The sequence below is a fragment of the Hemicordylus capensis genome, chromosome 5, assembly GCF_027244095.1.
Source record: "Hemicordylus capensis ecotype Gifberg chromosome 5, rHemCap1.1.pri, whole genome shotgun sequence".
NCBI lineage: Eukaryota > Metazoa > Chordata > Lepidosauria > Squamata > Cordylidae > Hemicordylus > Hemicordylus capensis.
The window spans coordinates 211476195-211493086 of record NC_069661.1 but is presented as its reverse complement, the minus strand read 5'-3'; the positions used below and the strand labels follow the sequence as shown (position 1 = coordinate 211493086).

Genomic DNA, 16892 nt, shown 5'->3' with positions numbered 1-16892 from the left:
TGGACTTTTTATTGGAATGCTTTACTTAATAGTAACATCAATGTAGATTCTGTCTGTTGGCTTATGCATGCTACAAGTCAAAATGTTCACTCTGGTACAAAGTTTGCTGTGCTCTTCATGTGAAAATGTCTTAGTGAATTCTAGAAAAGACTATAGCTGTCCAGTTTGGGTTACAAAACTAATTAGGTTATTTCTACTTTATCTAAAACCAAGGCCCTTTTTTCTCTGTAGTGCTAGATGTCTCTCAGTGTTCTCATTTGTAGTTGAAATATGAATGAAGGCAGTAATAGGAGTTCTGAAATACTGAGAAAGTTCATTGTACTTTTAGGCCACAGGTATGTTTTCATTCATTAATATTTTCCACTGAGCTTGATTAGAATCTCTCCCTGGTTCAATTTCTGGAGAAGCACTTCCCTCTGTGATACTGTCCTTTACTTTAGATCATCTTACTCCTGTGATTGCTGATTTTGTTAATTTTGATACAGTTCATTTGGGCAGTTGAAGTGTCATGGTGATTAAGCACAAGAGAGCATTTTGCCAGGCGGCAAAATGGATTGGCTGCAACAATCCTGGCCCTTCTTCTTGAACTGAAGTTTCCTCCTGCTGATGTTATGATAACAATCAAAATTGCAATGGCTCTGAATAGTAATGACATGCCCAGTGGGCTAGTGCATGACATTTTGTATAGGAACAGGTTGGAGCAGGTACTAAGGACTCTTCAATGCAAAAAGAGATGACATGATGCATGAAGAGTTGTGTTTTCTCCATTTTAATGTATGGATGAGTTAATCACTTATTCTGACTCAGAGAGATTTCTATTTTGGGTAGGAATTAATCTAAATAATGCTTACTAGGAGGATGTATATGTTCTGGATGCAATCCAAAGAAAGCTAAGTGCACTCAAAGCCTATAGAAATCAATAGGATGTAGGCAACGGCACCATTCATTTCAAAGAGATTTCACTTTCTTTGAATGTCATGCTCTCTCTCTCTCTCCCTCTCCCTCTCCCTCTCCCTTTCTCCCTACATACACACACGCATGCACGCACACACGTGCAGTGGCAGTGATCCGGAAGCATTGGTAATGCATGTGCAACATGTATATATGTATATATGTATATGTTGCACATGATGCCCAGAGATGTAGGTTTGGGCGGGGTATAAATTTGATAAATAAATATATCACACAGGCCTGCTTTCTGCTAGTTTCTATGGTTGCAGCCCCCTGCCAAATCACTGACCTATTTTTAAAAAAATCTTGTAGGAGTTTAGAAGTTAGTTTGTCAATTTGGTGGCAATAGTGGTGGTTTGCCTACTGAAACAGAAGCTGGTAAAAAGGCATGGTGTGCATCCACATCACTCTTGAAAATTCTCTCTCTCTCTCTCTCTCTCTCTCTCTCTCTCTCTCTCTCTCTCTCTCTCTCTCTCTCTCTCTCTCTATATATATATATCTTCATATCTATAGATATAGATATATAAAACACCCCTGCCCCACCCCACAACTTAAGTATTAAGATTCCTGTTAGGGAGAAATACGAGCTAGGTTCACTTGAACTAAAAACAGAAAAGACCCTTCTGGGCAATATTCCTTTGCTCAGCTCAACTTCACAAACCCATTGTTGTCTAATTCAAATTTTAAAAGTAAATATACTTGCTATTGTAGAATACAATAACTGCATTATATCTGAATATATACAGATCTGTTATATCTACACAACCCTGCTTTCTCACTTATTTACATCCAACACATTCCAAACATTTGTCGTCCGTTAAAATACAGGGCTTTGTTTGCTTTCAGATTTGTTTTTGTCACAGAGAAGACTTTGCATGCTTTGTGGCATGTTGGAAGTTTAACCTTGGTTCAAAATCCCAGTGGTGTTCCTGTGGTGGCTTCACTTTAATTATAAAACTGAGGTTTTCCGTTTAATTTGTGTCAAGTTTTTGAACTGTTGATTCAGCAGATATACAGGTCTGAGGTATACCAGCCACTGCATTAGTACCAAATTACAACACATCACCTTCCACCTGGTGTTTCAGGAACTTTTGTATGAAAATTCCGCTGACTCAGATATCCTGGATGAAGTCACAAATATAATGATAAAGAACATAGTCAACACAGTGGCCATCTAGATTCCTCCTATATGGATCTACCAGCCAGTTCAGATAGTCTAGAGAGTTTCTGTTCAGCATGGCAATGTCTGAAGAAATTAGGTTGGCAAGCATGCCGGACAGGCAGGTGTGTGGTCCTTTCACAAGGCAAGGTGCGGTGGCTGCCTAAGGTGGCAGAAGCAAGATATCACCACCACTGTCACCAGAGAAGCTCTTTGGGACCAATCTGACTGAAAGCTTTGCACAGAGTGTGGGGAGAAGAGAACGGGATGCCCCCTTCTCGCGCTTCCTGCAAAGCTTGCAAGCGGCACGAGGAGAGAAGAGGTGGTTACAAAGTTCAGTTTTGAAAGGGGCTGACCCCCACCAGGGCAGGATGTGGGAAAAGGCAGCATTTGGTACCTCACCTCCAGTGGTCCCTCTAATTTTTTCCATCTCTGTGCAGAATGAGTTTTGTTCTGAGTGGCAGTATCAAGGCACTGTGTGCACACATGCATTCAGAGTGGAACCTTCCTAATTTAACCTGAGTGGAATCTAAAATTAACTGAGCGGACATCAGAAAACTTGTGAGTGTGCGCACGTGCACACGCCTTAGAGGGAACAGTGCTCACCTCGGGAGCCTCAATACCTTGGGCTGAGAACAGGACTGTCTCAGTGACTGTGGTCAGGCTCTGGAACTCCCTCACCTGTGAGGCATGGACTTCCTAATCTCTTCTGAAGTCCTGGTGTCCGGTGAAAACCTGTCTTTTTGCTGGGCATTTGTGCTTGGTTGAGACTGTGGAAGTTTTAAAATTGATTTTTTTCCTGCATGTGATTTTGTTTCATTGTATTGTCTTTATGCTATGCATTGCTTTTTTCCAAAGAGCATATTTTTTAAAAAGTGAAATGAATAGTGGTCTAGCTTCTTAGTCGACAGGATACTACAGGTGGATTCATACGAACACTTTGGGTCCCCCCCCCCACTCAGTGCTTGGTTACTGGAGTTTTTTGTACCACAAATCCTTTTGAAGCCTTTTCAGTGGTGTTCTAAACTGAATACGAGGCTCCTTGGGCAGGGCTTAGAAAAACGAACACCTCCTCTGGTCTTCATCTGTGGCCCATGATAGTTTGTCATTAAATGCATCATATGTCTATTGCTTTGTTCTGTATTTTTAAGAATTCTGTTGAGTGACAGAATGAAAGTAGAAGACCAATTATGTTTAATTGCCTATATGCTGTGAAATATAGCAGAGGCAGGCCACATAAAGCCTGCTGGCTGTATCCAACCTACCAAAGATTTCCCCCTTGGAAAAAAGTTCCCCACCCTTTGCTCATGGAATGAATGGTCCATGGAGCTGTGCCTGCTCATTGACAACCTGGGGCTTTGAAGGCCAGGGTGAATAGCATGTGGGTGAATGTGGCACATGGAGCTTGCAAGGCCTATCCCTGCTCATAGCATCAGTTCCTTGGGATTGGCAGAAAATCTGCAAGTTCAGTAATCACAGGTAAATGTTTTGGGTGTCTTCATTGACTCTGGAATAGCATAAATTGGTTTTATTGGTTGTAAACCACCCAGGCTTATTAGATTGGGTGGCATTAAAATGTGATAAATAAATACACAGACAGCTGACTTCACAAATCTTTCTATTACACAGCATTATGCATAGTGTGCACACTGGCCTGCATAACGTCCCATGGGTGGTTTCTACTGCCGCAGGCATTTAAAACTAAACTCACTCAGTTGCACAAGAGCACTGTTGTGCAACTCCCCCCAAAATGCGCAAACATGGTTGCACGACACTATGGCCATTATTTCCAGTGGCCGTATTTGTGCAGTTTTTTGTGATTTGTGCAACAGTTCTCTTGCACAATTGCATGGATTTTGTTTTAAATGCTTACAGCTGTGCAGGCCAATGTATGGTATGTGGCCTTAGTATTTATGCTGCAGATGAATTATCGAATTCTTTCAGCTTCTAGAACTATGGAATGATTGAAAAAAATCCTGGTTTCGTCACCCCATCCACAGAGTTAGTCAATTTCTCTCTTCATGCCAGAATATTTTCTGACAATCAAATGTCTATGAGGGATACTGCAACAACCTTTATGAGGTAGTGGAATATTCTTACTGTTGGTCAGTGCTTCAGGTATGACGCATTGGTTTTGGCAGGGGCTATTCTCCCCCACACAGCTTATTAGATTTTGTAGTTCTTCCACCTGAGCATCAAAGACTGGGTTGCACACAGTGTAGAGTTGCACCCAATAAACATTTTCTTTAATGTAGCTCAATGGCTAGATTATATTCCTGCTCAGGGTCTCACTGATCACCCTGTTGTATTTATTTATAATCAATTAGTCCCAACTTTTGGCCTTTACCATGCACCCAAGGCAGTAAGAAAAGTGTTTTCTTCTCTGTCATATGTGTTGGGAGAGGGGTTGGCCTTCTTCTAGAAGATGTAGCTTTCCTTGTTACATCTGGTAATATGCACTACCTTTAGCTGTGCACTTGTTTACTGTTCATGGTACAACTGAAGTCAAAATTGGATAGGTGGAGGCTGGTGGCTGATGTTCCACTAGGCTGTTGGATAACTGACTCTGCAGGATTTTAAGAACACCAACCAACAAGCTGTAAATCTATGCCCTGTTCTCATTTTATGTTTTCTGTATAATGCATCATAGTTACTGGTAATCATATACCTATCCTCCTATATGCAAAGCAAATTAATATAACATTTCCCCTCCCTAGGTCGCTAAGAATTGACTTGACAGCACTTAATCAATCAGTCAATCTCACTAGACATTTCCAAATATTTCAGTTTCCTCCTTTTAACCCTTCTTTTAACCTCTGCTTCCTTCTCTTTTCTCCATCAGGATGAGTCATCCATGTTCTTCCAATTTGGCCCATCAATAGAACAGCAAGCTTCTGTCATGCTCAACATCATGGAAGAATATGACTGGTACATCTTCTCCATTGTCACTACCTACTTTCCTGGCTATCAGGACTTTGTCAACAAGATCCGCAGCACTATTGAGAACAGCTTTGTAGGCTGGGAGCTAGAAGAGGTACTCTTGCTGGACATGTCTCTGGATGATGGTGACTCAAAGATCCAGAATCAGCTCAAGAAACTGCAGAGCCCTGTCATCCTCCTTTACTGTACTAAAGAAGAGGCCACCTACATTTTTGAGGTGGCCAATTCTGTAGGTCTGACTGGCTATGATTACACATGGATTGTGCCCAGCTTGGTGGCTGGAGATACAGACACAGTGCCCTCTGAATTCCCCACTGGACTTATCTCTGTGTCGTATGATGAGTGGGACTATGGCCTTCGCGACAGGGTGAAAGACGGAATAGCCATAATAACCACAGCCGCTTCTGACATGCTGTCTGAGCACAATTTCATTCCTGAGCCCAAAAGTAGTTGCTACAACACACAGGACAAGAGGATCTACCAGTCCAACATGCTGAATAGGTAAGGAAAATAAGCACAGTGTATGGATGAAGTGGTGGTTACTGTCATGTTCTAACTATCCATATGAGTATGTGTCATACAGAAGGCATTTGGAAGACAACCTCCAGTAGAACCTGATTGGTTCAGTAAATGAGGAATCTTTCATCGTCAACTGTTATTCTCTTTGCACATTATTCTTTTGTGCCAATACAGCAGTAGTTTGAACAGCTATTCAAAATGAGAAACAGGTGGATAAATATAAACTTCTTGGCATGGTAGCCAACAAGAAATAGAAATAAGGTAACAGCATCATATTAACAGTGTTTGTACATATTTCCAGGCCGAAAGCTATTTTTATTATTTATGTGCTGTTAGGGCTTTCTGCAAATAAGATGAGGTCCAAAAGTATGAACTGCAAGTCATTATTAAGATTTAGTAAAGAGAAGGTTGTGAGTGTTTTATAAAGAGAAATGGTATTTAACTAGCAAAGTCATAAATTAGGTGGTGTGTGTGTGTGTGTGTGTGTGTGTGTGTGTGTGTAGATGGCAATACCAACCTTATCCTGCTTGCTTTTTTATCTTGCCCCCTCTCTTGCCTTAATATAGAGAGGAACATTTCCATAGGCTAAAAAGCTGGTAGAGTCCCTGGAAGGGAAAATATTCTATAGGTTACTCAGGGTGAATAAACGGAAAATCTAGGAACAAGCATGTGAAGGCAGAGAGGAGCAAGATAAAAAAAGAAAGCAGGATGAGGTCAGTATTACAAGTGACCAACCAGGAATAGAATTGGCAAGGTGGAAAATCTCCTGTGATAGCTGTAGGTAGGTAGAAGAGACTGAAGAGACAAGGCAAGCAGAGGAGACCCATAAGCCAAAGAGAGGATCTGAGAGAGAACCAGGAGATCACTGGGATTTCCCCCCCAACCCTACAGCAGTGAGTGAAAGTTTCCCTCCTTTGGTGAATGCCAGAACTGATCTCATTACAACATGTGAGGGGAGAGAGTATGGAAGCCTAGGCTAAGGCAAGGCATGGTACAGATGTCTGCTACCTGCGATGTGAATTCAGTCATAAGCTGCATCACCTTTTGGATTTCCCCTTGCTTTGTCAAGTCATCTGGAGGCTGGGCTGGGTTGTGGGGAGGGCATGTGGGAGCAGACTAGACTGTGGACTGCTTCCCTGTGGTCTACCCTTACAGAGGGATGACCTCTAGGAAGTACTCTGAATTAGAGGGTTTTGGTTTTTTTGGTCTGGAATTAGGGATAATGACCTTCTGTTAAGGACCTGTGCAATTTGGCCTCTGCCATATGATTGTGGGCCTTGTACATGCCTTTGTGATTGTACTGTTCAAAAATTAAGCTAGGAATGACTAGCTGCCCACAGAATTACTTGAGTTCCTTGCTAGTGAAAATGGTTTCTGCTCTCAGTGAAAGACATATTTGTGTTGCTGTGTAGTATTAGGAAGGAACATAAGCAGTTTTCTCTCTCATGGAATCAGGTGTTAAATGGCAATCTGTAATACGTTTATACTTACTGGGAAGTGATCCAGAGCCATTTATGTGCATGCACCTCCTGTTTCTTCTCTGTTCTGTGAGAGGTTACTGTTCTTCATGCACAAAGTCAGTTTCTACTGTGTTTGCATTTGTTTCCCACAGAAAAACAAAGGAAGACCCTTATGTCTGGATTTCAGTGTGTGCATTGGAATTGTTGGATTATGGACACAGTTTTCAGACTAGATTTTAAAGAACTGAATAGTATTGGAACACTAGATTTGTCATGGCAACAGAGAATTGGGTTTGTCTGACCTGAAGGATTTCCTCCCAAATTCTGGAAAAATATCAAAGGTTGGAACTAGACATTATAGCACACACATAGCTGCTGCCAGAAGGAGTGGTCTTCCTGTCGTTCCTCATCCTGTCATTCCCATTAACACATGGTGACTAGATGTTACTGGGAAATCCAAAATGTGTGATGTGATATCATTGTGTTCTGCTGCCCTTGCAAGCAAGCAAGCAAGGAAGGAATTTGAACAGGGACAAGTGAACTCGTCATGTGATGATGCCACATCATGCATTTTGGATTCCTAGATGTTATGGGGGAGAGAGGAGGAGGTGATGCCAGGCTGCTGCATTTGGAGGCAGCCACGTGTCTGCCAAAACATCTTGTTTTGACCTAAGGGAGAACAGGAGATCCAGTGCTGCCAACGCAAAGAGTCTACAGTCAGCATAAGCCCTTAAGTGAATCTAGTTACCTGTGAGATTGTGTCTCCTCTGCAGATAAACTATCACAGTCAGAGCAGAACACAGAAGCAGGAGGTCTTGCCGTTCTAAATGAAAGAGCTACTGGCAAGGTTTTGCTGCGAGGGTTCCTTGTTCTTGGAAGTTGTTTCTCCTGCCTGCTTCTGCTAATATTGAAGGCATGATGCCAGCTTTGTCATCTTAAAGGTTGTAGGGGAGGAAAAGAGCTAATGGGGCTTCATTTATGGACTGCCTTTGTGTGATTATGTTAGTCAGGAGTCCAGCATTTAGGAAAAGTAAAGACAATCAGCAAATGACAAAATCCAGAGAGCAGCTTAAGGTATGTGGCCAGGGGCTGAGCCACCATTGCACAGGTGGGTCCAATGAACCCAGTCTGCCACTCCCCTGGAGCTGCCCCTAGTGCCCTGCCATGTCCCCTGCATCTGACATCAGACACAGGTGTGGCCATATGTGGAAATGGAGCCGTGCATCCCCGTTTGCAAGGTGCTTCAGCCACTGCTTGATTTCCAGCCTGATTTTGTGAGAAGCTTCAGTCAGCACTGGGTTCCCAGCCTGGCTGACAACGGGTCTCTCTGCCTGGGTGCTCCCAGCCATGCTGCAAACCCGACACTGGCTGAAGCGCCTTGCGAGTGGGGTTGTGTGGCTCCATTTCCGCATATGGCTACACCCCTGCATCTGACATCAGACATGGGGCGTGGCTAGAGCACCAGGAGCTGTGATGGTGTTGCACCCAGCCTGGCCACCGGGCAGCTTCCTGTTCCTAGGCATGTCCAAAGGGTTGGGTGAACTGACCAGTATATTTTTTTCCCCGTGAAGAGCAACTTTCACATTATATCACTGAACTCTCCTGAGCTGAGTAAGGGAAAGGGGGCAGTTGTCAATGGGGTACGGTATACAGAGCTAGTCTTGTGGCTCTCTTGATTGGGCCAGTGACTGGTAGTTGGAGATGAATAACTGAAAAGAAATACAATTTCTGGGACACATCAGCTCACGATTTTCTTCAGCTACTCACAAATGCTGGGGTGCACATGCAGTATTCTTATTACAGAGTCACTCATGAGCCCCAGGCTGCTCTTGTGAGTTGGTTATATTTAAAGTTGCTTCTGAATGCAGGGCTACATCCATTATGTCTTTGGTTTTTTTAGATTACTAATGAGTTCTACACTGATTGGTTTTAATAATCTTTCATTTAGCCTTAGGAGGCACGCATGAGTTTTCATTTCAGTAAACTCAGTGAAGCGTTGGAATGAAGCACAATTTTGGAATTACACAGACTTGCAGATAGGTGTATATTCATGTATTTGATATTTTATGAGTTGGGCAACAGTCCCTTTCTGGGTCTCTTTTCAGTAGAATGTTTGGGAACGGAATAATTGGGTTTAACCTAAACTCTTGTGTTGTGGGAACCTCTCTTTCCCCCATATTTTTCTTGTTAAAGTACCAGGTGCAGTGGGTGTGTTATATGGATAATACATACTTTATCTCCTTTTCTACCTGATCTGTGTGCACTTCTTGGGCACAACTGGAGCTGGATCATAGCCAGGTTCTGTTGTTGAGCTGGGTGCTATGCAAACTCTCTTGACTAAAATGAATTTTAACTTTTAACCCAATAGTGGAGATACGCCATTCACTTTCAGAACAGGAGGATAATTAGGTCACGTTTTTGCTGTCTGTCCCTGCTACTCCAGCACATCAGAATTAAGTATGGTGATATATGAGACACTTAAGAATGGTTTGATTCAAATAAGAACTGACACCTCTCCCATAGGCATATAAACCTTGGAAGTACAATCACTGGTGCATTCACACCTGTTTGTTTTAAAGATATTCAGCAACTGAGTTACATCATGGTGCACATGGGAAGATTGATCTTTGACACAAAGCCCAGGAAAAGCAATACTAAAATGTGTAAAGGCCCAGTCATTTCTGGATATTTCTACTGATAATACAGTGCTTACAAAGGAGAATGTTTTTAGCCCTGTTCATGTCATGCTTAACGCTCATACAAGTGTACAGTGCACACAGGTCAGTTATTCACACGTTATTCTGAACATATACAGCAATACACTTCCTATCTGTACCTGTATTTGAGGGCTTATACTCAGATTCTGAGTATAAGAATCTACACTACATTATAGTAGGGATGTGCAAAAAATTTCGGGCACAGAACGATCTGTGCCCGAAACGAACAATTTCGGGTGATTCGGGGCCGAACCGAATCACCCCCGATGTCCCCCGATATTTTTCGGGCACGAGCCGAATCACCCGAATTTCGGGCATGAAAAATTCGGGTGATTCGGTTCACGGTTGATTTTTGGTGAATTTTTAAAGTTTTAGTGACTTTGGGGCAGTTCGGGGGCATAGCATGGGATCTGGGCAAAAGGAGTGGGGTGGGGTGGTAGTGCCTAATGGGTGCAGGCTACCACCCCAATTTCAGGGGGATTGGGCCAAGGGCTGATTTTTGGAAAATTTCTGAAAATTTCATGTCTTTGGGGCAGATTGGGGCATATTGGGGCAGAAAGTGGGGCCTGGGGCAGAATAGTGGGGTGGGGTGGTAGTGCCTCATGGGTTCAGGCTACCACCCCAATTTCAGGGGGTTTGGACAAAGGGCTGATTTTTTGAGAATTTTTGAAGTTTTAGTGACTTTGGGGCAGTTTGGGGGCAGAAAGTGGATCTGCCCCAAAATAGTGGGGTGGGGTGGTAGTGCCTCATGGGTGGAGGCTACCACCCCCATTTCAGGGGGATTGGGCAGAGGGCTGATTTTTTGAGAATTTTTGAAGTTTGGGTGTCTTTGGGGCAGATTGGGGGCAGAAAGTGGATCTGCCCCAAAGGAGTGGGGTGGGCTGGTAGATAGTGCCTAATGGGTGGAGGCTACCACCCACCCCCAATTTAAGAGTGATTGGGCAGAGGGGTGAATTATGGTGAATTTATTTGTATGAGGTTTGTCTTCATAAGGTGTAGTGTGCTAAATTGATTACTTCCTCATATTATTCATAGTAAAGGAAAGTGTGAAAAAGTGAAAGTGGGGTCATGAGAGTTGTTTAATTGAAAAAAATCTCATTTGCTATGATAGAATGAGAATTCACACCTCAGAAAAAACTTCTGAGGTGTGAATTCTCATTCTATCATAGCAAATGAGATATTTTTCAATTAAACAACTCTCATGACCCAACTTTCACTTTTTCACACTTACTATGAATATGAGGAAGTAATCAATTTAGCACACTTCACCTTATGAAGACAAACCTCATAAAAATAAATTCACCAGAATTCCCCCCTCTGCTCAATCACTCTTAAATTGGGGATGGGTGGTAGCCTCCACCCATTAGGCACTATCTACCAGCCCACCCCACTCCTTTGGGGCAGATCCACTTTCTGCCCCCAATCTGCCCCAAAGACACCCAAACTTCAAAAATTCTCAAAAAATCAGCCCTCTGCCCAATCCCCCTGAAATGGGGGTGGTAGCCTCCACCCATGAGGCACTACCACCCCACCCCACTATTTTGGGGCAGATCCACTTTCTGCCCCCAAACTGCCCCAAAGTCACTAAAACTTCAAAAATTCTCAAAAAATCAGCCCTTTGTCCAAACCCCCTGAAATTGGGGTGGTAGCCTGAACCCATGAGGCACTACCACCCCACCCCACTATTCTGCCCCAGGCCCCACTTTCTGCCCCAATATGCCCCAATCTGCCCCAAAGACATGAAATTTTCAGAAATTTTCCAAAAATCAGCCCTTTGCCCAATCCCCATGAAATTGGGGTGGTAGCCTGCACCCATTAGGCACTACCACCCCACCCCACTCCTTTTGCCCAGATCCCATGCTATGCCCCCGAACTGCCCCAAAGTCACTAAAACTTTAAAAATTCACAAAAAATCAGGATTTTGCCCAATCCCCCCGAAATTGGGGTGGTAGACTCTACCCATTGGGCACTACCACCCCACCCCAAAATTTTGCCCCTGGGCCCCTTTTTACCCCCCCGAATCGATTCAGATTCAGATTCGGATTAAATCCGAATCCGAACCGAATCAAGGGTGATTCGGGTGACCCAGATTCGGGCACAAAACAGAACAGGGGTGATTCGGTTCGGGTCCGAGCCGAATCACCCGAAATCCCGAATTGCACACCCCTACATTATAGTGAATGTAGGTACTGTCATTCACACAAAAACATGAATAAGTGTACAGACATCTGTATACTCACTAATACAATATAATGTCTGAATGCAGATATAGAAAGCAGTAGATGCATTTGTATGCTTTTATGATTTCAGGTAGACCTCCTCTACGAAAGTAAAGTGAATTAACATTTTCTGTCTAGCACAGCAAGTTAGATAGTTTTCTTGTCTTATTTACATATTATGTTTAAGACATGTACAGGAGTACATCTGGTATTTGAAGTAGCCTCTACTTAAATTCACTTTAAAAATGAATGCATGTACAGTAATTCACACAAAAACATGTGCATGTGTGCAGAGACCTGTACACAGAAACAATTCAGTCACCCCTTTGCCAACCACAGGTTTTGAGTATATGCGAACAGGAAATTCTGACAGGTCTTGCCAACTGCGACCTGAGTGGCCGCAGTTGGCAAGGTTTTTTTTTAGTGATTTGTGGGGTGGGTTCAGAAGTTTTTGGGAGTTCAGAGGTTCGATCTGTTCATTCCTCTTGGTGAACCTTTGCTGTTCCTTGCCAATTTAAAATACCTTTGAGTGCTTTGGGGGCGTTAAAATTTTCCCCAGAGGTTCGATCTGCTCTTTCTTCTTGGTGACTCTTGGCGATATTACAGGATTTTTTGTGATTTTATTTTTTTAAAGCATTCTTTTTAAAGTTTCCCCCTTTATAGGTCTTTGTGCGGTCGTGGTTCCCCTAACTCCATTTCCCATAGACTTTAATACCTCGCCAACTGTGAATTTACCAACAGCGAGGTTTTGCCAGAATGGAACCCTAGCGGTTGGTGAGGGATGACTGTATAATGTCTGAATAGGGCTCCTATATCATTCCAAATCTTTCAACTTTTTCCTGCCTTTAAGTTGGATGTTCCTATTTCAGTATTGTGGTACATAATTTACAATTGCTAATGCATATTTTGTAGTACAGCTGGATTCTTTTTGTCTGTCAGTCTGTCTCTTGAAAAGTGAACCAAAATATCTCCTCGGAAGAATCCACTGAAGTATAGGCCAAAGCAGGAGGCCTCCATACAAATGAAACATAACAGCCTCCACTTTGGTAGGCAAAATGCTTATGGATTCCAGTGAGCTTTAAACCATTTGCTGGTATGTGATGATGAGTAATTGGCCAGCGACAGCAGAATAATAAAGTGAGAAATGGTGAGCATCTCTGTCACTGACTGCTGATAATTTTACCATGTCAAAGTCCTGGAAAGGAATTAGATTAATGAAAGAACATGCATGCCTGTTTTCCATTTTGTTAATTGACAGTCCTCCCCTCCCCCACAATGTTCTTACTATATTTTAAGTTGTAAAAATAGAAACTGCTGTGTTGCCATGGCTTCCTGCTCAACTCTGGAGTCTCTTTCCCTTGCCTTTGATGCAATTCCACTGAAAGATCTTGCCCGATAAGAGACCAGCTGGGTGGGGCCCCTAGTGGCTCTGTCCTGAGGGGAGGCCCTGACAATAATGATGGTCATTAGAGGATCATCCCAGGGCAGTCTCTGCAAACAGCTGAACTGTAGCATCCAGCCTGGGCAGCAGTTCAATTAATAACATTCTTCTCGCCTCACAAATCCACTACAGATTCAGTTTAACTAAACCATTCTCTTTATTTGCTGAAGAGATCCAGTATTCCATTTGCTGGGCAGTTACAATTTGTAAGTGAATTTTTTTGCCCTCTGGACCCAGTTCAATAATGGGCTAAAGCAGAACCTCCTCCATACATGGCTGTCTGAACAGAAGTCTTCACCACATGAAGTATGTATCCAAGAAATATTGTGAAGCTCATCCCACTGTGATACAATGGATTCGGATGATAATGTTGCCACCTATTTTATCGTTTTATCACATCTTTTAACTACATCATTCTATCTTTTTGCCCCACCATTTATTTACCATTCTTCTAACGTGTGGTATGATTCTCCTTACCACTCAGCAGTATGATACAATTGACCAAGTTGGCTCATCTGTATGAACTCTTTCTACCTTAAAAGTAAAAGCAAACTCTGCTCCCCACCTCCCAAGTGGCATCTTGGAGACTAGGGCCCAGCTGTTATACTACTTTGTTAGTGTGGTAACTGCTTAAAATAGGAGAAGTGGGTGTGCCATTCCATGACTGAGGCTCTTTTTGTGAATCAGTCCCACAACAAGGTTGTGGTGCATTTGCACTAACTGTAATGGCCTCAGTGAATTCTTTTTGTTTTCAGATCTATTGCATGATATCAGGACCTTTTAAAGACACTGAGAGGCTCAGGGGCTGAATGATCATTTGAGGCACCCCTTCCTTCTCGTCTGAGCTGGAGCATACTGCTTGCAGGAGGGGTCCTTTCATGAGGCAAAGTGAGGCGATTGCCTCAGGCAGCAGATTATTGGGGTGCCAGCAGGACAGCAAGATTCCCCCTGCTATCAGAGCATTTCTTCAGGACTGCTCTGATCCTTGCAAGCTTTGCAAGGAGTGCCATACCCTCCAACACTTCATAAATGAAAACTGTGACAATCTTGTGTACTTGTAACACCCCTGTTCTTACTTCAAGGAACACTGGTCTGTCTCCCATTCTCCCACTATTACACAATGCTGAAAGCTCCTCTGTGCTTGCTGTTCATTTTCTCTGCAATAACTTCTGTGCTGATTTCTGAAGCAGGTGGATTAGTACACTGACCATAATAGTATCTTTAAAGAATTCCTAATAGAATTAGGGCATAAGAAAAGCCCTGCTGAATCAGGCTAAAGGCCCATCTAATCCAGTGTCCTGCTTCACGCAGTGGCCAACCATCTGGGAAGCCCACAAATAGGGAAAAGAGGGCAACCACCCTTTTCAGTTGGAGCTCACTAGCACCTGGTGTTCAGGGGGATACTATCTCTGATCCTGATGGAAGTATACAACTGTCAAGGCTAGTAGCCACTGATAGCCCTATCCTTCATGAATGTCTAATCTTTTGTTAAAACTTCTAGATTGGTAGGTATCACCACATCCAATGGCAGCGAATTCCACAGTTTAGCTCTACATTGCATAAAGAAATACTTCCTTTTGTCTGTCCTGAATCTCCCAGCGTTCAGCTTCAATGGATGACCCTGAGTTTATGAGATTATGAGATCACTAACATGGAATAATCTAGCTGCTCCACACCGGGTTGACAATTTAAGTGAGCAGTCCACTATGACCCCAAGATCCTTTTCCTGGATGGTCACTGCCAACTGACCAACTGTATAGGTGAAGTTTGTGGATTTTTGCCTCAATGTGCATCACCTTACTCTTACACTGTACTGCATTTTCCATTTTAAAGCCCATTCTTTTAGGTAGGAGAAATCATTTTGGAACTCTTCACAATCCATTTTTGTTTTTACCACCCGGAACAATTTGGTGCCATCAGCAAACTTGGCCACTTTACTGTTCACCCCTAACTCCAGATCATTTGTGAACAAATTAAAAAGTACTGGTCCCAATGCGTATTCTTGGGGGACCACACTTTGCATTGCTCTACTGAAAAATGTGTCAGTTTATTCCTACTCTCTGCTTTCTGTTATTTAACCAGTTACCAGTCCATAAGAGGGCCTGTCCTCTTATCTTGTGGCTTCTAGGTTTTCTCAGGAACCTTTGGTGAGGGACTTTGTCAAAAGCTTTTTGAAAGTCCAAGTATACTGGACCAGCACTATCTATATGCTTGTTGATACTTTCAAAAACATCTAGGAGGTTAATGCTATTTTTAGTACATTAATAATAGTGTACTACCCTTGCAGAGGTGTGTTGATTCTTCCTTAGCAAGGTTTGCTCTTCAATATGCTTGATAATTTCCTCTTTAATAATGCTTTCTATCAACTTACCTGGAACAGAAGTTAAACTGATTGGCCTGTAGTTACCCGGATCCCCTTGTAAAAACTGGAGTTAGATTGACTCAGGTACAGGACAGGAAAAGGACAATTTACATTTTATTTTAAAGAATTCTTTAAATACTCTTAGGTGGATACCATCTGGACAATTTCCTTATTTCTAATTTGTCAGTAAGGCCTAGAATTTTCATCTATTTGCCTCAGTTCTTCAGATTCCTTTCCTGTAAAAGCCATTTTAGCAGAGGTATCTGCCCTCCATCATCAGTAGTGAAGACAGATGCAAAGAATTCATTGAGCTTCTTTGTAATCTCCTTATCATCCTCTAATAGACCCTTAAAAGATCTGCTAACTTGGCAAAGAGGCACCTTTTAATGTGGTGATTCTCTTTTATTTAGCAGGGGGAGAGTAACTGGCCCTATCCACCCCCAGCACAGTACCTCCAGTGACTGTTGCTGGTGTCTGTCTTATGTTTCTTTTTAGATTGTGAGCCCTTTGGGGACAGGGATCCATCTTATTTTTATTTATTATTTCTCTTTGTAAACCACCCTGAGCCATTTTTGGAAGGGCGGTATTGAAATCGAATAAATAATAACCCCTCCCTTGTCATCCAGTGGTCCAACTGCCTCTGGCTGGTTTCTTGCTTCTAATGTATTGAAATAACTGTTTATTGCTTGTCTTAATGTTTTTAGCCATATGCTCTTCAAAGTCCATTTTTATCTTATTGTCTGCTTGCATTTCAATGCCAGAGTTTGTGTTCCTTTTTGTTCTCCTCATGAAACTTCTATTTTCTGAAGGAAGTCTTCAATTGCCGTGGTTGTATTTATTATAGAACACAGGCAAATCAATCACATATATCAGCACAGGTATTTGGGAGGGTATGGTATAGATGAACAAAATGCAATGTTTTATCTGTCTAATTTTCATTGCACCTAAAAAGTCACAGAATTATTGGAATAGCTTCAGATTTCAGCCCCACAGTCTGAATCTAGATCCAGAAATCCAACAGTATGAGGAGGGGCACAAGGTTTTGTAGGTCAGGTCTATTTCTATCTTTCTTGTTTTCAGGCAGCATCTAACTTTTTCAACACTTTTGCTTTACTCTGCAGCTT

At 42.6% G+C, this 16892-nt stretch overlaps 1 protein-coding gene across 7 annotated transcripts in view; it reads left to right on the top strand.

Moving 5' to 3' along the window:
* GRIN2B (glutamate ionotropic receptor NMDA type subunit 2B) overlaps positions 1-16892 on the top strand; it is a 366073-nt gene that overhangs the window by 147911 nt on the left and 201270 nt on the right. For 6 of the 7 annotated variants that reach the window (XM_053252651.1, XM_053252649.1, XM_053252650.1 and 3 more), the window contains one exon: positions 4953-5551. In XM_053252651.1, coding sequence (XP_053108626.1) covers positions 4953-5551 — 599 coding nt within the window. Of the gene's footprint in view, positions 1-4952; positions 5556-16892 lie in introns of those variants that run through there. The other variant, XM_053252655.1, reaches the window with a different exon arrangement.